The sequence below is a fragment of the Lissotriton helveticus genome, chromosome 5_1 (genome assembly GCF_964261635.1).
Source record: "Lissotriton helveticus chromosome 5_1, aLisHel1.1, whole genome shotgun sequence".
Classification (NCBI taxonomy): domain Eukaryota; kingdom Metazoa; phylum Chordata; class Amphibia; order Caudata; family Salamandridae; genus Lissotriton; species Lissotriton helveticus.
The window spans coordinates 1,388,931,575-1,388,955,243 of NC_136065.1; the positions used below are offsets into that span (position 1 = coordinate 1,388,931,575).

At 46.3% G+C, this 23,669-nt stretch overlaps 1 protein-coding gene across 1 annotated transcript in view; it reads right to left on the reverse strand.

Annotated features, from left to right (window-relative positions):
• TBC1D22B (TBC1 domain family member 22B) overlaps nt 1-23,669 on the reverse strand; it is a 338,740-nt gene that overhangs the window by 120,590 nt on the left and 194,481 nt on the right. The window contains exon 8 of the mRNA XM_078644349.1: nt 21,030-21,144. Coding sequence (XP_078500475.1) covers nt 21,030-21,144 — 115 coding nt within the window. The remainder of the gene's footprint in view (nt 1-21,029; nt 21,145-23,669) is intronic.

Sequence of the window (23,669 nt, forward strand, 5' to 3'; positions counted from 1 at the left end):
TGCAGCAGCACAAGTGGGCAAATATCGGTATGCAACCATACTAAGCGCGCTGAGACGTGCACCTACACTCCAACGTGCACACTGGGTAACATAGGCCTGGAATGTCAGTGTGGCATATCCTAACACCAGCACACACATTGTGAAAGAGGAGACGTATTATCTTTGCACTGGTGAAAGTACATAAAGTGCATAAAGCGCAATGAAGAAGGTGGAACGAATGTCAAAACGGGAAGATGGACAAGAGAAAACCATGGTACTGTGCATGCATCTTCTATACTTTAACTGCACGATAATGCACACACCGGGACAGGTCTCATGGAAAGGTTGGTGTTTTTTTTAGCGTTTTATATAGCGCAAATTTGACTCAAAGGTATAGAGTATCAGAGCGCTTTACATAGCACCAGTAACGTTACAAGAGGCACATTCATTTTTATTAGGCGCGGGGAGATTAAGTGATTTGCCCAGAATCACAGGGTGTTGCGCGTCCTTGTCGAGATGTGTTCATTCCTGCAGATGTGTATTCTGTAAACACGGCTCATTCTGTGAGGCCGAGGCTGCTGCAGAGAAGTCTGGATTTGTTGATCACGCCAAGACACACACATGAATGAACCGATGAGCTTACGGGTTGACAGCCACACCACCGGCACAAGCTAGATCCTCAAAGAGCTGAACACACACACACAGATGAAGACAGGCAATCAGCGTGAAGGTGCGACTCACGGAAACAGACACAATAAACAGACCATTCTCTAGACGTGAAAAGGAAACAGAGGCACATGGAGACACGCACAACACATGGGCAAACAGGTAAGTGTGAGTGACAGAGAAATTACGCTGCAAACGGACCCAGCGACACAGAGATATACTTTAAGCACACAGCAGACAATATAAGTAAAAGCCAGTGCGCACTGACAGATACATTAAAACAGACACAGTGACTCACAGCGATACACACAGACACCAAGACTGGGGAAGCATGGCTACTGATGAGATTGCTTAAGGGTGGTCGTTAATTAAAGTCGCTGTCACTTGCGTTTGCTCTGCCTGTGATGCACACACACCACTTGTTACACACAAGGCGCAGCTCTACCAAGAGTGGAGGGTGAGGAGAACGTAGTGTAATACAGCTGTAGCAGCGTCACATCAGCATGTACATGTGTGCTGAGAACCCCAAAGCTGCGTGTGGAGGGCTCCTAACGTGCAGCGGAAAGAGGGAAAGACCAAATTAAAAAGAAACAGCGACGGAAGGGAAACGTTGCATGCGTACTATTTGTACTTGCAACAGTTATAAATGTTTTTAGATACGCTCGCTGATGCCCCATGGCGATGTCTGTGCTGTAGGAGATTAGAACCCACATCTGTCGGTAAGCAACCCAGTGGGCAACTGAGCACAGTGAATGTGATCTGAGGCGGAGTGGGTGCCCGGGCCTCTTGCTGCCTAACTTGATGCACTCGGAAAAGGTGGGGGAAGGGAACCAATGCATTTGTGCTCGAAAGGTGGGAGGGTGAAAGCAACAAATAAAACAAAGGACTGCGTTTGTGCTTGGAGTGTTGGAGGAGGGCTCCTAACGTAAAGCAGAAAGAGGGAAAGCCAAAATTAACAAGAAGAAAACGGAACGATAATTATTTAGAGAAGACATGTCTAAATTGAATGAAAAATATCTTAAGGCTTTTCGAAATCGCTGGATTTGCCGTGGCCACGGGCGGAGGTGGAAGGCGAGCCATGGGCAATCAGGAAAATTAACCCAGTCCGCTTATTACCGGCATAGAGCCGCCCAGTGCAACGTATGACTGCGCGGCCATCACCACAAAAAAAAGTATCAAGCAAAAAAATACTTATTTTATGGTGGAAAATGGGCTAAAAAGAAAAGGAGACACGGCCGGCCGGCCGTGAAACTGAAAGCACGGCCGGCCGTGAAACTGAAAGCACGGCCAGCCGGCCGTGAAAAAGCCTTTGATGCAGCAGGGGGTAATTAGGGGAGGAGAATGGCTGGGCTGAGGCGGAGCGGGAAGAGCTGCTGGCGGCACCAAGCTGACGATTTTATGCTGTGCACGCGCATTTTAACTAATTGCGCTTGCGCATTGAGTTAAAAGTGCACATGCACTTCATCAAATCGCCAGTGAATCGCCAGTGTAGGTAAGCTCTGTTTAAGCCTCTATAGTCTCGCTCTGCTCAATGCGCATGCGCATTGACAGGCGAGACCTAAAAGCAACTTTCCATGTAAGGAATTGTAATTCACACTTATGTAATGGTTCGAAATGAGGACCCATAAGTCTTGTGAGAACAACATTTAAGTTCCACACTGGAGAGGGTGGTATTCTAGGAGGAATTATTCTTTTAAGTCCCTCCATGAACGCTTTGATTGCAGGTACTTTAAACAATGACAAATGTTGTCTGTTTTGAAGATATAGCAGCAAGATGTAACCTGATTGAGGAATACGCAATGTTAGATCTTTGCAGATGGAACAGATAGCATATAATGTTTTGAATGGAAACATCGAAGGGATTGATGTTGTTATTTGTACAATATACAACAAACCATTTCCACTTTGCTGCATAACATGCTCTAGTGGTAGGGTGTCTTGCTTCTTTTATGAAGTTCATACAATCAGGTGGTAAATTTAGATATCCGAATTCTAAGACCTCAGGAGCCAAATCGCTAGATTGAGCTGCATTGGGTCTGGATGCATAATCTCTCCATGGTTCTGTGTTAGTAGATGTGGAGAGAGTTTTAGTTTGCGATGTGGTACTACTGACATCTCTAGTAGCGTGGTGTACCAAGGTTGTCTTGCCCACGTTGGTGCTATGAGAATCAATGTGAGAGAATGTTGCTGTAGCTTGCAAACCACTAATGGAATTAGTGGGAGAGGTGGAAAAGCGTACGCAAATTTGTTTGACCAGTTCATCCATACCGCATTGCCTTTGGATAATGGGTGTGGGTATCTGGCGGCGAAGCTTGGGCATTTGGAGTTGTGGTTTGTAACAAACAGATCTATCTCTGGTTGACCCCACTCTTGAAAAAATGGCTGAAGAACTTGATGATGAAGTTCCCATTCGTGTATCTGTTGTCTTTGACGACTTAACAGATCTGCAACTTGGTTGTGAACTCCTGGTAGATGTTCTGCTAATAGAATTTTTTTTTGAGGAATGGCCAATCTCCATATGCTCTGTGCCAGCCGGGAGAGCTGTAGGGAGTGTGTTCCTCTTTGTTTTTTAATGTAATACATTGCTGTCATATTGTCCGTCCGGACTAGTACAGCTTTGTTTGACAGGTAATGCTGAAACGATTTTAGAGCTAGAAAAATCGCTAGCAATTCCACATGATTTATGTGGAGTAGTTTTTGTTGCACTGTCCATGTACCCTGTACTGTGTGATTTTGTAAATGCGCTCCCCATCCTGTGAGAGATGCGTCTGTGGTTAGTATTATCTGTGGAACAGGTTCTATAAACGTCCGGCCCTTGGAAAGGTTCTTGGTGTTCCACCATTGCAGAGAGCGAAATGTCCGGTTGTCTACCACCACCAGATCTGTTATTTGTTGCTGAGCCGGATTCCACTGACTTGCTAAGCACTCTTGAATGGGGCGCATTTGTAGTCTTGCATACGGCACTATGAAAATGCAAGATGTCATCATTCCTATTAGTTGCATAAACACTCGAGCTGGTAGTGAGTGTTGTGGTTGGAATCTTTTGATAAGATGCTGCATAGTTTGCATTCTTGCTGGGTTGGGGTACACTATTGCCTTGGAGGTATCTATTTTAGCACCCAGAAACTGCGGAGACAGGGATGGTTGGAGATGGGATTTCTTTTGATTTACTGTGAATCCCAGTTTGTGTAGCAGACATATTGTTTGATGCATGTGTTGTACACATTGGTTGTATGACTTGGATTTTATTAACCAATCGTCCAGATATGGGAAGACATGAATGTTGTCCCTTCTTAAGTGTGCTGCTACTACTGCTAGACACTTTGTGAACACTCTAGGTGCTGTAGTTACTCCGAAAGGGAGTACCTTGAATTGGTAGGGTTGACCTTCTATAATGAACCTTAGGTTCTTTCTGTGCGATTGGTGTATGGGAATGTGGAAGTAGGCGTCCTTGAGATCTAATGTGGCAAGGAAGTCTCCCTTCTTTTAGCAACGGTAGAACCTGTTGTACTGTGACCATATGAAAATGTTCCGATTGTATGTACAGGTTTAGGGGCCTTAGATCTAAAATAGGTCTGATGGACCCGTCCTTTTTGGGTATGAGAAAGTATAGAGAATAAACTCCTGTGTTTTGATGTTCTTTTGGGACTGGTTCTATTGCATTCTTTTGCAGTAGAGATTCCACCTCTTGTCTTAGCAGTATGAGGTGTTCCTGTGACAGGGGACACTGTCTGGGTGGTATTGTTGGAGGAGTGGAAGTGAGCTCCAGACAATAACCTGACTGAATTATTTGTCTCACCCACCTGTCTGTGCTGAGGTAGGAACTGTTGTAACCTCCCCCCCCGACAGGAGTGGAATGGTCTGGGGGGATGAAAGGGAAGTCACTGTTTGGGAGTAGAGGTGTTGCGATTGTTGTTTCCTCTACCTCTACCCTTATTGTTGTTTCCTCTATAACCTCCTCTATAATATCCTTTATTAAGCGAGGTTGGGTTGGGCACTTTAAAAGAAGAGGAGGTATTGTCAGTTTGGAAACCTTTAGAGGTGCCCCTATAAGAGGAGCGACGAAAGGAAGGTCTATGGGCTTGTGTTTGTAAAGCTCCCATGGATTTTGCCGTGTCAGTATCTTTTTTCATTTTTTCTAGTGCACTGTCCACTGATGGACCAAAAAGATGTTGTTGGTCAAATGGCTGGTTTAAGATACTGGCTTGTACTTCTGGTTTAAACCCAGAGATGCATAACCATGCATGTCTATGCAACAATACCCCTGTATTTATTGCTCTAGAACCTGTGTCTGCTGTGTCTAGTACACATCTTATGGAGGTATTTGTAATGAGTTTGCCTTCCTGTATTAGGTCAGAAGCCCTGGTCTTGTATTGCTCTGGCAAGTGTTGCATGAGTGACTCTAACTCATCATAATGAGCTCATCATATCTTGCTAACAAGGCTTGAGTGTTAGCAATCCTCCAGACATTTATCAGCTTGTGAAATGGTGCGTTTTCCCAAAGCATTTAAAAGCTTAGACTCTTTGTCAGGGGGAGGAGAATCCACTGCTGTCTGCTAATTAGCTCTTTTTCTCGCATTTGACACTACTAGTGAGTCTAATGGCAACTGTCCTTTAATGTATACTGGATCAGTTGGAGCCGCTTTGTACTTTTTGTCTAGTCTGGGATTAATTACCCTTGCTCTGACTGGGTCTTTAAATATTTTGGGTGCATGTCTTACCACTCCACCAAGTATTGGAAGTGTGGTTGTGGTCTTATGTGATGACATTAAAGTGTCCATTAGGAAGTCTTCTTCCATTGTATTTGTGTGTAGGTCTACCCCATGGAAAGTGGCTGCTCTATGAATGAGCTGCGTAAGCCCAATAGTGTCATCTGGGGGAGATGGTCTAGATGGGTATACATCATCTTGAGGTAGATCTGGTGCATTATAATCTTCCCAAGGGTCCCCCGATGGCCCAGGAATTATCATCTGGGTCATTAATGTCATCTATGTGATGTTCACTCTCTATGTCCTGTGAGTAACTATCCCCATCATCCTCGTCTAGTGGTATAAGACTATGTGTACTAGTAGGTGAATGTACAGGAGAAATATCTACTGGTTCTTCTCGTTCTGGTGAAGGGATCCTCATTGGCGAAGTTTGGTCATGCTTTTTTAGAGGAACTGGCGGTGTTTTAGGATAGTCCATTTTCCTCTTTTCAGACACTGAAGTGATATGTCCAGTCTTTGGATTAATACGAAGATTTTTTTGCTTTGGATCAGGTTTAAAAAGCTATTCTACTGGCAAATCTTTTTTCTGCGCCGATTTATATGGTATGGGGTCGAAATGTTTAGGTTGAACAGTGTCCATTGTCTTTGGAGCAGGTTTTGGTTTCGTTACGAAGACTTTTTCCTAGGATCCGTGCTCTTTGGATCCAGAGTTTTTGTTCCCGGAGTACGTTTCGACTCATCTACCTTCGGAGCCGAAGTATGTTTCGATACCAGAACCTTCTTCGGGTCCACTTTTTTTGGAACCGGAGTGGTTTTTGGTTTGGTAGCTTTGGGAACCTCTTTCGGTGCCGAACTTGCTTTGGGTTCGACCACTTTCGGTACCGAAGGATGCTTTGGTGCCGGTGTTAATTTCGGCTTAAGGACGTTCTGCTTTTCGGCACCGACCGACTGACTCGAGCTAGAGTTGACTGGAGGCTTTTTTGTATATTATGCTGCCGAGCTTGAAGGCGGGGAGTCGGAAGGTTTTGGTCGGTGTGCACCTGGACCCGAAGGTGGAGGTGGAACCGAAGCCTGTCCCGGTATGGTGGGGTGAACAGGGTCGACGTCTGTACTCAAGACCTGTTGACCAGCTGGAAGATCATCATCTTCGGATTGATCCTCAACTTCAGAAGCTGAATCCTCTGTTTCGGAAGCGATGTTTTCGTGCTGCTGTTCTTCGGCATCTACTTCAATCGAAGCCTAGTCTATGATGAGGTCTGGTGTCGACGAAGATGACTGCGCCATTACTCTTCGAGCTCGACGGTCCCAGATTGTTTTCTTGGACCGGAACGCCGCGCAGGCCTCACAGTCTCGACTCGCGTGCTCTGGTGACAAGCAGAGATTGCAAACCTCATGAAGATCGGTGTAAGGGAATTTGTGTCCACACCGAGGGCACTTCTTGAAGGGTGTTCTTTCCACGAGCCAAAGGCCCAATGGCGCAGTTAGGCCCGACGGCACCGACGAACGCTGGAATCGAGAAGTGAAGTCTCTGTTCGACGCTGGTAACCGGAATCAATGTCGACGACAATGCCGATGGTATTTTGATTTATTTATGGATTCGAAAATGGATTCGAAAAGAGATCGGTAACGGGACCGAACATTGAACACATCTGAGCCTGATGGTGGAAAAAAAACAATCTGAAGATGGAGTCGATGCCCATGCGCACTACGATCTAAGGGAGGAGTCAGCCAACAGACAAAGACTCTTCAAAGACAACAACAAAGTGTAACAAAGTGTAATCATCCGGGCCCACCACCACATGGTGATCTAATGCAATAGTGTGTGGTCTGCAGCCCATATCCCTCAAACATATATTTTTTGAGGAATGGCCCGTCTCCATATGCTTTGCACTAGGCGTGAAAGCTGCAGAGAGTGTCCCCCCCCCTCTTTTTAGGTCTCGTGGGCTTGGCAGGGCAGAGCCCTGCTCCGCCTCTGCGAGAGATCTTGTAAATACAAAAATTGTAAAAGGGACTCTAAGCCCTGCCCCTCCTTTCCATTGGGTAGCGTCAGCGTTTATGGTAAAAGCTGGCTTCCCAATGGAAAGGAGTGTTTTTGGGTGCCACCCTGTCTGTTTTTCGGACAGCCACTCCAGACAGCATGACCTGGTTTACAGCTGTCGTGAAGACTTTTCTTACCTGCTTGTTTATTTTAACAAGCAAATAAGAAAATTCTTCAGTACAGAACTGAAGCAGGCACGGAGCTAAGGTGCACAGGGTCACAGGGAGGGCAGGGGGATCCCGGCAGACTCTGCGTTTTTCTGCCGAGGCTGGAAGTAAGACCCACTGCAGTAATTAGTTACCTACTGGCTTGTGTTTGTCTTGACGTCCTGCTGTTGTTTCGACACTCGGTGTGTAACCATTAACAGTGTTTGCAATCTACTAATTGCGAACTAGGTGCTCCTCTCGCTGTCATGTTACTGTTTACTGTGTGAATATGCACTCAGTCTAAAAGCAAGCCAGCCACTCGACCACATCACCCTGTTTAAGTTATTACTTCTTTACTTTGTTCTTTAACCTTTCAAATCCACACTGAACAGAAAGGTTCCCAGGGGGAGTATATTGTACTGTTTGCGGAGAATGTGAACCTATACATCAAGCGCTCTGTTTTGTGGTGTGTGTTTCGGGAATGAGGCTGTGTGCATGCACTCTGTACGCACCCTTTGTGATCACCCTGCACTGTTTACTAGACCATATGTAACTTGAGCTCTAAAGTGATCTATGTATGCATCATGAACCCTATACTGGGCTTTGTGTGCATCATGCATTGTGTAAAGGACTGTGTGTGTAACCTGCACTTGACAGTGATCTGAGAGTGAAATGTGCACTTAGAACCGGGATTCGTGTGTATTATGCACTCTACAGTGGGCTGTGCGTGTCATGAACTTTGTAGCAGGCTTTGTGTGCATCATACATGAGGTACTGGACTGTGTGCATGGATTGTGCACTCTGTAGTCGGCTGTATGAACAGTAGCCTGCATTCTGTGTTGGGCCGTGGGTTCAGCCTGCACTCTGTACCTGGCTAGACGAGCGGGGCTCAGGAGTCACTCACGCACCCCAGAGGTCGTGCTAAGGGATTCCTGGAGCGAACAGCTAGTTTGTGACCTGTGGAGTGAACTGTAAATAGAAGGGATCCGGGGTGCTCTTCATCTGTGTTGTTGAGGTGGGCGGAACCTTTGCTTGGGATGGAGACTGGGAAGTGTATAGTCCCTGGAAACGAGTGCGTTCAAGGTAAGGGCGCTTCCCTAACATTTTACTTCAATGCGCTTCTGAGGGCGCAGACTTCTTGGCTAACAGTGACTAGCGTTTGCCTGGTGGTGGCGTTGGGATTGACAGCCTTCAGCGTTTTTACCTGAGGTGCACAATGTGTGGTGTGTTTTTTATTGGCAGTTTGTCTCTAAAATAATCTGAGGGAATTAAGCGTCCGGAAAATTCAAAGAATTCGGCATTTTCCGGACATGGCATTTCCGTGCATCTGCGGGATCCCCTAACGCCAAGTCTAGTTCAATATTCGGTTAGGCATCACTCGATGCATCTGTTGGCAGAAAGGGTCGTGGCTTTAACAAAGCAATCCGTGCCCCTGTGGCCCGTGCTCCGCTTGCCACACAGTCGTGATTGCTGCCAGGGTCCACGCACCCTAGATCTGCAGAGATTGGCACTGAGATGCTATATGATAATTCAGCAGTCGATGCTTGGAGGAGAGATGAGGAGTGCTAGTCTATCGAGGATAATTCGAGTCTTATGTATTCCGATACAGATATCAGAATAACAGTAGGATTACTACAAATCATGATTCTTGGAATTATTCTGTGTATAAAAATATATATGTACAGTGTGCTGGTTTTTGATCTTTTTGGATTGCTTACAGTAAAATGGTTATATGTAAGTGTATATATATAAATCACATGGAGAATATAGCATCAAAGGAATCAAAAATGTGAGTTTCTATGAATGAAGTAAAATTCTTTTGAAACAGAATAATGGAAATGGTCCATTTATGTTGTGTTGTTTGCTGCCGGAAAGTCAAACTAAAGGTGTTGTCTATCTATCATATATGTTTAAATAATTAAAAATTATAGTTTTCATTTATTGAAAGTGACGCAGGTAAAATAAGAATACCCACGCCACCAGTAAAATTGAGAATTGATGGTCCCAGAGGTACCCGTTTATTGCTTCTGAAGGAGAGATGTAGCAGCAGAAGAGTTCCTTCCAAAGCCCAGACTCAGCGCAGGTGGTCCGGGCACTAGGACTCAGCACCAGGGTTTGTGGGAGTACAGGGCTGTTCTACACTCTGAGGATGGTCAAGAATCTACTACCTTTTCTTCCTTCTGGCGCAGGCAAGACCCTAATGTGTACTTTAGTATTTTCTAAAATTGATTACTGCAATGGTTTGTTATTAAACGCCCAAGAACAAGTACTGAATAAAATGCAGTTAATTCAGAAAGCAGCCGCCAGAATCTTGACTGACACACCAAAATTTTCTTCCATTACCCCTATTGTTCGCCAACTCCACTGGCTCCCGGTCAGGAGTCGCATTAAGTTTAAGGCGCTCTGTATCGCGTATAAAGCTATGAATAATATAGGCCCAGAATTAAAAAAAAAGATTTGTGCACATACTTGCCTAAAAGAACTCTACGCTCATCTGCAGCTCTCCTGCTTTCAGTTCCGCGAACAAAAAAAGTGAACTGGGGTGATAGACGATTCATAGTATCTGTATCCAGACTCTGGAATTCTATCCCTCTATATATAAAAATTAGTCCATCCTTAATGATTTTTCGGAAACTGCTAAAAACATGGCTTTTTACTCAATAATAAATCAGAACCCCTCCTGAGCTTTAGATCCAGCAGCGCCGAGACACCCTAGGGTATTTGCGCGCTACATACGTTGTATACATAAATAAATAAATAAAGCACACAGTATTAGAATTTGTAATTTATGTAATGTATATTTTGTTTGAGAAATTGATCGTGATTGTTTCTCTTATACAGCCCTGATGATGTCCTAGAAGAACGAAACGCATAGGCTGTTTTTAGTCTGATTTTTCATGTGTAAATAACCATTAACATCGAGAGTGAAATTTCCTCAGATTGAAGTGTTGGATTGATTTAAAAAAAAAAAAAATTGTTGGAACATGAACTTTGTGAAACCTATTTGAAAAATAAGGAGTAGTTTCTTACCTGTAACTCCAGTTCTGTAGGGGTATCTCTGTTATAGTCATAATCTAGTGAATAGTCCCGCCCATGTGCGTGGACCCCGGAGCAATCAAAAATAATCTCTTAAGCTGTCTTCTTTGCAGTCCTGCATAGACACTTAAGAGAAAATTAAGACAAATAATGCAGCCTAACATATTCAAGGCTACAAAGGCCACCACTTCATCTAAACAGTGAAAAGGATAGCCCACCATGTCTGGTTTTACACTATTTACCAAGTTTTCCTCACAGGGAAAACTCCCCTTCACCAAAATGCTTGAAATGATAGAGGAAGGGTTGGACAGACAAGCCCCCATAGGCTGCCATTATGTGTCTGGAAAAGGGATACCGTGCCTTTAAGGAACTCTCCAGAGACCCTCGGTATCCCAGGATGCACTTTCAGTTCTTTTTGAAGGTGTATAAAGCAAAGCCTGTAGCATACATTACAGTACCATTTTCTCCACCGGGGAGGAGGGATGGCGCTTATGACTATAACAGAGATAACCCTACTACAGAACTGGAGTTACAGGTAAGAAACTACTCCTTCTGTAGTAGGGGATCTCTGTGTATAGTCATAATCTAGTGAATAGAATGGCAAGCCCATCCCCACACCAAGCGGCGGTGGAGAAAAAGAAGTACAACACCACTACTGTGCGAACAGATTTCGCAGCGAAGCCTGCCCAACCTGAGCGTCTGCCCTGGAATCAGTGTCCAGACAGTAATGCTTAGCAAAGGTATGGACCGACTTCCAAGTGGCCGCCCTGCAGATTTCTGCAATGGGAACATTACGTAACAAAGCAGTCGTGGCAGCTTAGCCCCTGGTGGAATGAGCCTTAGGTTTACCCCCTAAGGTCTTATTAGCCTTTTGATAACACAATTGTATAAAGGACACAATCCACCTCGAAATGGACTGTTTTGAGGTGGCAAGACCTGTCCTGACTGACCCATAATTGATAAACAATTGGTCTGAATTACGAATATCCTTGGTTTTATCCAGATAAAATTTCAACACCCTCCTGACATCCAGGGAAGGTAGAGACCTTTCCGCTGGAGAGGAAAGATTCTGAAAAAACGTAGGTAAAGTTATGGTCTGGTTAACATGGAAATCAGAAATAACCTTAGGAAGAAATTTAGGTTGAATACGCATAACAACCTTAGCAGCATGAAATACAGTATAAGGTTCTTGGCAACACAACGCCTGAATTTCACTCACCCTGCGGGCCGATGTAATGGCCACGAGGAATGCCGCCTTTCAGGACAGGTGCTGCAACGAAGCGTTATGAATAGGTTCAAAAGGTTCCTTCATCAATCTGGACAGCACCACATTCAATTCCCATGAAGGCGAAGGAAGCCGGACAGGAGGAAACTCTTTCTTCAAGCCTTCCAAAAAATCTTTGATCACAGGGGTCTGGAAGAAGGAGGTCTTTAAAGGGCATTTCCTGTAGGCAGTCAGCGAAGCAAGATGAACCTTAATGGAATGAAAATTAAGGCCAGACTGCGCCAAATGTAAAAGGTACGGAAGGATGACATCTTCCTTACATGTCGTTGGATCATAGTTCTTGGACTTGCACCAGATGCAAAATCTCTTCCACTCTCTTGGCTTCCTTCAGTATGTCCATACAATCTGCAGGGAGATTCAAATGGCCATATTGCACTATCTCAGGAACAATGCTGCCAAACTCAAAGCCGAGAAATTGGAGTGCACCATCAGCCCCCCGAACTTCGTGAGAAGGTCCTGCCGGCACGGCAGCCGAATGTGAGGGAGGAGAGACCGGTGAAGCAGGTCCATGAACCACCACTGCCTGGGCCATTCTGGGGCAATCAGGATCATCCGCGCCCTGGACTGGGCCAGCTTGATGAGCACCGCCGGAATCAGAGGAATGGGTGGAAAAGCGTACAGAAAGCTGTTCAACCAGTTGATCCATAACGCATTCCCCAGCGTTCCCTGTTGGTAGTACCTGGATGCGAAGTCTCGGCATTTGCTGTTTTCGGCGGTGGCGAACAGATCCACGTCTGGAGTGCCCCACCTGGAGAAGACGTCTCCGAGTACTTCGTCGTTTATGACCCATTTGTGGTTTTCCTGGATCAGTCTTCTCAGTGCGTCCGCCTGAACATTCTGCATACCTGGTAGATGAGTAGCCGTTATCGTCAGTCCTCTGGCAAGAAGCCGGTGCCAGATCGCCTGCGCCTCCTGCGACAGGGTGCGCGATCTCGAGCCCCCTTGCTTGTTGAGGTAATACATCGTAGTCGTATTGTCCGTCTGTACAAGCAGAGAGTTGGTCTGGAAGGACGGATGAAAGGACTTCAGCGCCAAGTGAACAGCTCTGAGCTCCAGAAAATTTATGTGATACGTGGACTCCGTCTGGCACCACGTTCCTTGGATCTGTAACTCCCCGTAATGCGCTCCCCAGCCGTGGAGAGAAGCATCCGTCACAATAGTCTGAGTGGGAATGTCTTTGTGGAAGGGGACCCCCTTGAGGAGATTCTCCGCTGAACACCACCATTTCAGAGACTGTAGAGCATGCAGAGACAGTCTTATCTTGTCGTCCCAGCTTCCTCTCCTCTGGTCCCACTGATCCTCCAGTCACTCCTGCAGCGGTCTCATGTGTAGCCGTGCGTGTGGCGTGAGGAAGATACAGGCCATCGACCCCAGTAGAGAAGACACCATCCTCACTGTCGTAGATGGAGCGGTCATAAGAGCCTGAGCCTTCCGAAGGAGTGATAAACGTCTTTCCTCCGAAGGAGACACGCTTGCAGACAGCGTATTGATGGAGGCTCCCAAGTACTGTAGGCATTGGAGGACAGACTTGGACATGTTGATGTGCAACCCCAGCTTGTTCAAGAGAACGGACGTCTTCTGGAAGTGCGCTTGAGCTTCCGAGAAGGAGGATGCCTTGATCAACCAATCGTCCAGGTACGGGTAGACAAACACCTTGTTCTTTCTCAGGTGTGCCGCTACCACTGCCATGCATTTGGAAAAGGTCCTGAGCGCAGACTTCAGCCCGAACGGCAACACTATGTATTGATAGTGATTGGTGCCGACTTGGAATCGCAGGAACTTCCGGTGTTTCTGTGCAATGGGCACGTGGAAGTATGCATCCTGTAGGTCTATCGCGCACAGCCAGTCTCCCCTTTGAAGTTGAGGGTAAATCTGGTGCAAAGACAGCATGCAAAATTTTTCTCTACGAATCCACTTGTTTGCTTGTCGCAAATCTAGAATAGGCCTGAACTCGTTCTTGTCCTTTTTGCGGACCAGAAAGACCCGTGAGTACAGACCTCTTCCCCTTTGACACAGAGGGACGTCTTCTATCACCCTTTTCCTTAACAGGGTATCGGCCTCCGCCTGGAGCTCGCGCAGCTGAATCTGCGAACAAAACGGTGGAATTGCTGGAGGCGGGCTGGTGAACCGAAGACTGTATCCATTGCAAACAATATTCAGCACCCACTTGGGAGAGGTGTGGCGCCGCGGCCAGGGCGACTGACGCTGGAATCTGGGGATCAGGGTTCGATCCCCGGGTCCGGCGGCAGGTTAGCCCAGCACCATGTGACTCTGGGCAATAGCTTGCTTAATCTTCCCGACGGCCCCCAGCGCCTAGAGACCCTAACGGGTGATTGTGCGCTATACAAATGTGGATTATTATTATTATTATTATTATTATTATTACTTGTCCTGAGTAATTTTTCTCCACTCTGCCAGGAAATATTGAACGCTTCCCCCCACCTGAGTGGGTAACGGATGACGGGGAAGTAATCGCTCAGGGCCTCGACCCAGCCAGGCCTTTGTTCGCGGTGGCAGACTGCTGACCACCCCTGCCCCTCTGACGTTTCTGGAAGGGCTTCCTCTGGAACTGCTGCTGCTGTTGTCCAGACTGTTGACATCGCCCTCTGCCCTGTACCGTCTCTGGAACGGGCGGTAGCTCTTCTTCTGGTCCTTGGGCTTCTCCAAGCCCACAGCCGTCAGAGTCTCAGCCTCCGCCTTCATGCGGGCCATCTCATCGTCGGCGTGTTTCCCGAATAGGGTCTTGGCCGAGAAGGGCAGGTTGGCCACCCTCTGCTGGGCTTCAGGCTTCAGTGACGTCAGTCTGAGCCAAGCGTGGCGCCTCTGATTAACTCCATGGCAGTACCCGACAGCGCAGATGCACTGGCAGCCTTCATGGAGGTAGCGGCTGTCCCGCACACCTTCCTGCCTGCCTGCCGAGTCCAACCAGCGACTCTCCTTGTCCGGAGGCACATTTGAGGACGGGGTGGTGGCGTGTTGCTTCCTTGCCGCCGTCACAATTACGGAATCCGGAGTTGGATCCAATCGGAGGAAAGCCGGGTCCGCATCAGGAGCCTTGTACTTCTTTTGCAGCCTACAGGGGGCTGCTTTCGCCACCGCCGGAGTGAGGAAGAGCTCCATGGCAGGCTCCAGTAATCCAGGCACTAAAGGCAACAGAGGCCTAGATAGGTGCTTCTTGTGGAGAGTCTCAAATATTACGGAGGTCGTAGGCGTGGGCACAGTCAGTTGGATGCCCATCTTGCTCGCACCCCTCAACAAGACTTCCTGAAAGGAGACCACATCGTCCACAGGGGATACCCTCGTCCGAGGGGATTCTGATAGAGTTGGCGAATAATCCCTTGCGCTGGACGAACCTGTGCTGTACCTAGACCGACACTTCCTATGGTGTCGTCTGGATCTCGTCGATGAGCGACGGCGACTCCTTGATCTCCCTCTCCGCCCGGAGCGAGATCTAGGTCTTCGGCGTTCCGCGGGTGCTTGCGGCGGAGCCTGCGGTGGTGGCCTGACCGGGGACCTCGGCCGAGGTGCCCCCTTAGGCGGCGTAGGAAGGTGCGTCAATGAGACCGACCTCGAAGGCCGTGGCGGTGCATGTGGAGGAACAGGAGGAGGCGGTGGTGGTGAAGGAGTGCGCGGCGGCGGCTCCTTAGGCAGTGGAGGAGGAGGAGTAGGAGACTTCGGCTTGGGGGTCGAGTACACCACAGAGTACACCGTTCCCGGTGACTCCCTCATCTTCTTCCTTGGCGCAGGCGATCGAGAGGCAGCGCCCCCTGTCGGTGACCGACATCGCCGTCGTGCCCCGGAGGATCCGGAAGGACTCCTGACTCCAGAACGCCTCCTGGAGGATGATCTCTTCCTCTTAGGCGCCAAGCGCCTCTTCGGCGTCAAAGAACACCTCCTCGACGCCGACGAACGTCGTCTCGGCGTCGACGACCTATGCCTCGACGACAGGCTTCGCCGCCTCGACGCTGAAGATCTGCGCCTCGACGTCGAACGTGTCCTTCTCGACGCCGAGCCCCGAGTCGAGGGCGAACGGCTGTGTCGCCTCGACGGCGAGCGCCGAGTCGACGTCGAACGGCGGTGCCGCCTCGACGGCGAGCGCCGATGCCATCTGGAATCCTTACGACGTCGAAGTGTCGGCGATGACGTCGATGATGACGACGCCGATGATGATGACGTCTTCGGCGGCGACCTCGGCGGCGGTCTCGTCAGTCCCCTCGACGCCGAACGTCAACTCGACCCAGAGCTCTGGGGAGACGGGGAGCAGATCGCAGTCATGCCTCTCGACGCCGTCGTTGATGGTATCGACGGAGAACTGCGGCGCTTTCTGGCATTCTTGAGGCCTCAGCATGGGCAGAGGAAGTAGATCCAGCCTGCCCAGACCCACCTTGACTCTGCAGCCTTCTTTCGTCCAGTCTTTGGAGCCTGATCTTCTTTCTGTCTCTCAGGGTCCTGGAGGAGAAGGTCTGGCAAATCTCACACTTCTCAGGTAAATGAGTAGAAGGGAGGCACAGGATACACACATGGTGTGGGTCCGACTTGGCCTTCTTCCTGGAGCACTCCGGGAATTTATCAAACAATGCTGGTATTTTTGACAAAAAAGGGGTGCTCAGAATACTAGAAGAGGAAGAGGGCACTAAAACACATCGAGAGTAAACACTCACACACTTTAAAAATTCTTATAACAAACCCAAAAAAGGGAGCGCTCAATGCACCAGGGTCCTGCTAGCAGGAGCCGGAAAAAAGAACTGAAAGTAAATGGGACCTGCAGGGCATTCTGGGATACTGAGAAAGTTATAGAAAGTTTTCTTAAAGGCACGGTATCCCCTTTTGAGCCACATAATGGCAGCCTATGGGGCTTGTCTGTCCTCCCCTTCCTCTCTATCATTCCAGAGGCTTTGTTGGTAAAAGGGGACGTTTTTCTCTATGATGAAAACTTGGCAGGCTGTGCTGTTTGTGGTTTTGGTGGAATGTCTAGTTGAAGTACTGGACAGTGTAGCCTGTGGATATAGGCTGCATTATTTGTCTTTAAATTTTCTCTTAAGTGTCTGTGCAGGACTGCATTTTTAGACAACTTAAGAGATTATTTTTGATTGCTACGGGGTCCACGCTCATGAGCGGGACTATTCACTAGATTATGACTATACACAGAGATCCCCTACTACAGAATATGACTATACACAGAGATCGCCTACTACAGAAAATGAATACGGATTGCAACATGGATTGTTGACCTTTAACTTTGTGAATTCGACGCTCCTTCCATTGGCTATCATATTTTTGGAGGCCGAAAGAATCTCGAACTGGAGTGCAAGAATGTACATCAGAACCTGTCGGAGAAAAAAAACAGTCCACCACTGAAATCGATGCCCATGTTCACGATCACCAACCGGAGGAGTCACACAACCTCATGACTCGAAAGACTTCTTTGAAGAAAAACAGCTTGTAATGATCTGAGCGCAACACTAGATGGCAGACTTATGCACAGAATGCGTATCTACAGCCATATGTGTCTCGAACATAGGTATTCTCCAGTATTTGAGAAGGCTGGAGGATGGAATAGATCCAGGTCAGAGGTGAGCAGACGTGGAACTAATGGTAATATAGAGCAGGACAAACTTTATTGACCGAGTATTTAGATAAATGACTAGAATATCCCAATCGAGATCTAAGATCTAAAAATACATTAATGATCTTGCGCCCTAGATTTGAGAGACTTAAATGGGGGGAAGGAGGGAGGGGGCAGTTGTTTCTCCTATGAAGCTGCAGTGCTTTGGAACAGCTTGCCCATAAATATCAAAGCAGCTCCCATGTTACGGAGTTTTAGGAAACTGGTTAAAACTTTCCTTTTTATTGCTTAGCCTCCTCAGCTCCTTTCACACTGTAACACCCAATTCAGCGCCAAGACACCCTTGGGTAATCATGCGCTTTAAAAGTTTCCATAACATAAAAATATTTGCTGATGGCATTGTAATGGTCAGTTTTGCTGCCAATTTGATTACTACCTCAAGAAAGGTGTTAACACTGATGACTGAAGATATCCTTGCAGGGAATGATTTAATAAAAGTAAATGCTGGAGGTAAGATAAGGAAAATGAGTATGTTTCTCTAGGAGAGTGGGCACTAGCAGTGTGGGCCAAGGCCAGCAGGTCCATGAAGTTGTGCAGTCTCTACACAGAGTGCATGGGCTCCTATTGTGGGTGCCCTGACCTATGGGGATTTGAACAATGAGAGTTTTACCTGAGAGGAATGCAAATGACAAGCCACTTAGAGACGCCGGGGTCATGAGCACTGGAGTTGCTGGAGGGGGTAGAACTCGTAGAACTGGAATCATCGAGGTGAAATATGAGGCAGGCATCCCTGAGAGACACCAGGTCACTGTAGCAGATGTGGGGCTGACGCTTGCTGCCTTGAAGGAGGTCATTGTAAAGTAGTACAATCCCTTAGAAAGGGAGTCAGAATTCCACATACAGGGATGAGCGATCTGGCTGGAGTGTACAATCTTGAGTATTTGGAGTCTGAGTTTGCAGAGAGGCATCTTGCTTTTAATGTCTTAGGTCTTAGCCAGAATACTGTTAGATGCAGATGTGCTTGACACTGACTGCTTTGACTTTATACACTTTGATGTCCATTAGGTCTTGTGATGGTAAGGGTTGTGGTACTTTCACTGGTGATGGAGTAAGCTGGCGCTTCATGAGGGTCTCGTAAGTATTGTATCCTGTGCTCAAAGTTAAAGATGGACACAGAATGGTAAGTCTCATAATCCATTTGCGTATGATCCTCAGGGGATTTTTTGGAAAGAGCAGTGGGTGCCAAGGCAAAGGAGCACCTTCACCAGGCTCCTCAGATCATCAATAAATTGATTCCCAACATGTGTAGTCTTCATACTTTCACGGGGTCTTATTTTCTCTTTATCTTGGAGAGAACTCCTAGAGACCTTTACTTTGTATTCATATTCTTCAGGCAGGGGTGAGTCAGGAAAACAGACAATTCAAAGATCATGTGGGTGTTTTTCACCCTGCTTTAGGCTACAGGATGGATTCGAAAAAACAGAGAAGCAATTGTTTTTAAGAAAAAAAACATTTTCTGGCAGAAAACAAATGAAAAAACAAAAACACACTTAAGCGTTAAAATCCAAGGGTATGAAATGGTTTCGGATGGGAAAGTTAAAAAAAATAAGGATAATCTCAATGTACCAAGATTTATTTTACATAGTTGAAAAATAAAAAGAATTAGGACAACTGCAGCTGACCGAGCACTACTGGATACTGGTGGGGACGTTTTCCAATCTCTTAAGCAACAGCCACGTTAGATACAAAGGCCACATTTTTTTGCTTCCATTAGCCCAAGAATACGGGATTGGTCCATCAATCAGCCCATTTCCGAAATTGGCTCTCTTCTTCTGTGCACTATGAGTGAATGCATTTTGCCTCATCATTAGTGTATCTTTTCTCTACGACCTTAAGAATTATATTTTTCTTTGGTGTGCGTTAACACAAAAAAAAGTGTTTCTACCCCCATTTGCAGCCCAGCTGCCAGCTAGAAAGCATAATTAATGTATATGTGATGAATAATTGTATTAAATTTTTTTTTAATGCAAGCACATAGCATGGCATATTCTTGCAATAAAAAATGAAGAAAAAAAATAACCATTACACCAACTTGAAAAGGCAAGACTTATTAGCTTTGTTAGTTCTGATTGAAATATAGAATAAATTAGATTAGGTCAACATAATACAACAAGGCTATCTTTATTTTACTTAAGCTATTTCTCTTAAATTGGCTTTGCTAGAGAAAATCTTTAATTTCCATATTTTATAAAAATAACTGCTCCTGGATCTTGCAAAAGGATGGAGAAAACAGTTTAGGACCAACAGGATATTTTGTAAAAGAGATGTATTTGCCCAAAAAACGCCATAGAGAAAAACTAGAACCTATCCCATCCGATAGGACTTCTCATACAACTAAAATGTATCTCCTTGATGATTGCTCCCACAACATAACTGATCAGTAGCAATGTAATAAAAACCTGCTTTAGGTACAGCCACTAGATAATTCCTACACATTCTTATTAAAAGTGATACCAATGCTACCCAGTCTGTATTCAGCCTCTCTGTCAAGTCAAAGATCTTTATTCGGATTTAGATAACATCCATAAAAGTACATAAAATCACAACATCATCCACAACACATAATATCACAATCAAGAGTCGCATAATAAAAATCACATAATTCATCATGATATATGTTCAAAAAGAACAAATAACTACATAGATGGATACATCAGTAATTTTAAGGCACACAATAATATATACAAGGATTAAAAACACTGCAGAAATGTCAGTAACATGTGCAAAAAGCAAAAAGCAGCTGCTTGTGCAGAGATAAGCAATGTGCAAACTAGGCAAATGGTGGTGCAAAAACTTTTCACGCCATGTTCAGTGACACTCTTGAGCGAACAGCAGCTTTGAGAAAACAACTGACTCTGAAAATCACTTCGTCAGTGCCCAGCCTCAGTAAATCACCAAGGGCTAAGTTAAAGTCCAGCTGGGCTGTCTTGCGGAAATATGGCATTAAAAAATGTTTAGTATATTTTACATAAAAGCCACAAAAGAGCATGAAGTGTAAAAGGCTTTGTTTCCCGCCACGGTTACAGGGACAGTTTAAGTTTTCTAAATTTCTATTAAAGCCCATTGGGAAGCATAATAGATTTTTGATGCTCCCATCCCTGAACCTAAACAACAAGCTCCTGTTCCATTTACTCATCTTTCTACACAGGTAGCCTTGGGGTAGGTCATAAGGCCTGTCACTAGATACCAGGATGGTTATGTACCTTATAGTGGCAGGTCTTACGAGCACTTTCTTTTCCCTCTCGTTGTTATAGATATTATACAGAGCATTTTTTACTAAGTTCTTGTGTGTACGATCTATTGTGTGGGGAGATGTAAATAAGTGACCCTGCTCTACACTCGCTAGACATTTTTCCACCGCCCCGAGCCATGGTATATGACTGGCCAGCTCACATTTTAGACAATCCATGATGATGTTGCGGGTCAGTAACGCAGCTGGATTCGTCCATATTTTTAACCAGAACAGCCTCTCTGTGTAGAAGCTACTTTTAATCACACAGTCAGAGAATTTTCTTACCCACCCCAACTCCCCAGGATGTCTTACCAACATGTTCCGAAAGGAAGACGACGAAGAAAGGTGTGACCAAGTCATTGATTCCTTGGACGTAACCACTGGCCGGATGACGAATTGCCCAAATAAATAGGATTCTCTCGAATATCTACAAACAAAAAAGAAGACATCTATAGGTAATGCGATGAGAACCCTGCAGATAAAAAATAAAAGTAAAAACAGACAAGGATGAAATTTTCTTAGTTGCCGTGGCGGCAAAAATCTCTACAACATTCCCCTCAGGGATTCAGAATAGATTCACAGAAAACTTCGCCCTGTGGTTGGAGAAAATGGCAGATAATCAATAACTAAAGAAGATCAGTAATGCTCTAAAGGGAAAGGAGTTAACAAGTGATTACACCCACAAAGGACACTCGAGGATTATGCTCTTAATCTGACAGAGTAAGATCCAGCGAAACACTGCCCAACAGACGGAGGGGACACCTAACCAACATTAACATGGATCAAAGGTAAAGAGAATATCACACAACATTTTTGGGTCTTTTGAAAAGAAATTCTTACAAACAACTCCTAGACTCTTGAGAATTACCTCCAGCTGCACTCCACAAGCGTGCAAAGGAGGATGACGTAGGCATGATCTTGCATCGTTCGAAGAGAAACAGGCTTTAAAGAAAACTCATCACCTCAAGTCTCAACATACACCACATTGACACTCCTATGTTCTAAGTAATACCAGAAATATTCTCCTACAGGATGGGTATCCACTGTAGGCCCTGGATAGCTTGATCAACATTCAATTTTCAGGATATCCACATAATAAATGGGAAACAGCCATTACAACACAGCTGTTTCCCCGCATACCATTACATCACAAGGGATACCATGCATGCGATGTAACAAAGAGTAGTCATTATTATGCATTTTCTTACATCGCATGTGCTTTTACCATGCAGGCTATGTAAAAAAATATTCGCAATCTACCTAGTTGTGAGGAAACTGAGGCTTTTCCGTTTCCTCACAACGACATGCACAGCCCCTCTGACCAGACATGCAGCAGGAACCGGGAGGAGAGAGAGGTAAGGGGGATTGGGCCTGGGGGTTACTTTTTTAGGGAAAAAGGGGTCAGGGTGTGGTGTGTGTGTGTAGTGCAGGGTACTGTTTTAGGTTAGGGTTAGTGGGGTCGTGCAGGGTAGTGTTTTAGGTTAGGGAGAGGACTTGGGATGGGGGGGTCGTGCAAGGAGAAGTGTTTTAGGATAGGGTCGGGTCGTGCAGGGTAGTCTTTTAGGGTACTATCGGGGTTGTGCAGGGTAGTGTTTTAGGGTAGGGAGAAGAATCGGGATCGGAGGAGAGTCCTGCAGGGGGTAGTGTTGTAGGGTTTAGGGTAGGGTCGCGGGTCGTGCAGGGTAGTGTTTTACGGTAGGGAGAGGAATGGGGTTGGGGGAGGGTCGGAAAGTGGTACAAAATTAGGGTTTAGGGTAGGGCAGGGTAGTGTAACTTACCTTAGATACTTTTAACAAGAGTATACCTTTACCACGCATGCCTTTGCATTGTAGTGGCATGCATGGTAAAGGCATATTTGTGGTAAAGGTATGCGATGCAATGGTAGGTCGTGGTAAATGACAATGCGTAGTAATACCAGCATTGTAATGACACGGGTGGTATTAGTACGAGTTGTAAAGTGTCATAGACTTGGGATTGGGGGAGGATCGTGCAAGTAGTGTTTTAAGAGTAGGGTCAGGGTCGTGCAGGGTAGTGTTTTAGGGTAGGGAGAGGACTTTGGATCGGAGGAGGGTCATGCAGGGGGCAGTGTTTTAGGGTTTAGGGTAGTGTCTTGCAGGGTAGTGTTTTAGGGCAGGGAGAGGACGGGGTTGTGGGAGGGTCTTGCAGGGGGTAGTGTTTTAGGGTAGTGTTGGAGGGTCGTGCAGGGTAGTGTTTTAGTGTAGGGAGAGGACGAGGCATGGGGGAGGGTTGTGCAGGGGGTAGTGTTTTAGGGTAGAGTCGGGGGAAGGTGCAGAGTAGTGTTTTAGTGTGAGGAGGTCTTGCAGGAGTAGTGTTGTAGGGTTTAGGGTAGGGTCGGGGGTCGTGCAGGGTAGTGTTTAAGGGTAAGGCAAGAAATGGGGTTGGAGGGAGGGTCCTGCAGGGGTACTACACTAGGGTATAGGGTAGGGCCGGGTAGTGTAACTTACCTTAGATACTTTTACCAAGAGTATACCTTTGAGTTGTAATGGCATGCATGGTAAAGGCATATTCGTGGTAAAATTTCAAACTGAGGTGGTACGGTGTGCAAAATAACAATGGACTGGGATGCTGCCATAAGTGTTTACCAATGGCTGAGATCAATTCAAGTATTCCATCCATCACGTTTTTGTCCACTTCAGTGGGACGCATAGGTCTGACAGGCATGCTCAAACGTGGGTCTCATGCTACTGTGCCACAGGAACCAAGTGAAGAGCCCCAACTGGGGCAATACCGGTCTTGGGAAGCTTGTGTTCCGGGTCAGGGAGGACCTGCACTAGCAGTTCAGGCTGGACTATTCAAGACTGATTTGTGTGTGGATGGCTCCAGAGATAGCATGGTGTGCAAAATAACCATGGGCTGGGATAGAGGCCAGAGTAATTAATTACCAGTAGCTGAGAATACCTCAAGCATTTTCCAAGGCATGAAAGATCACCT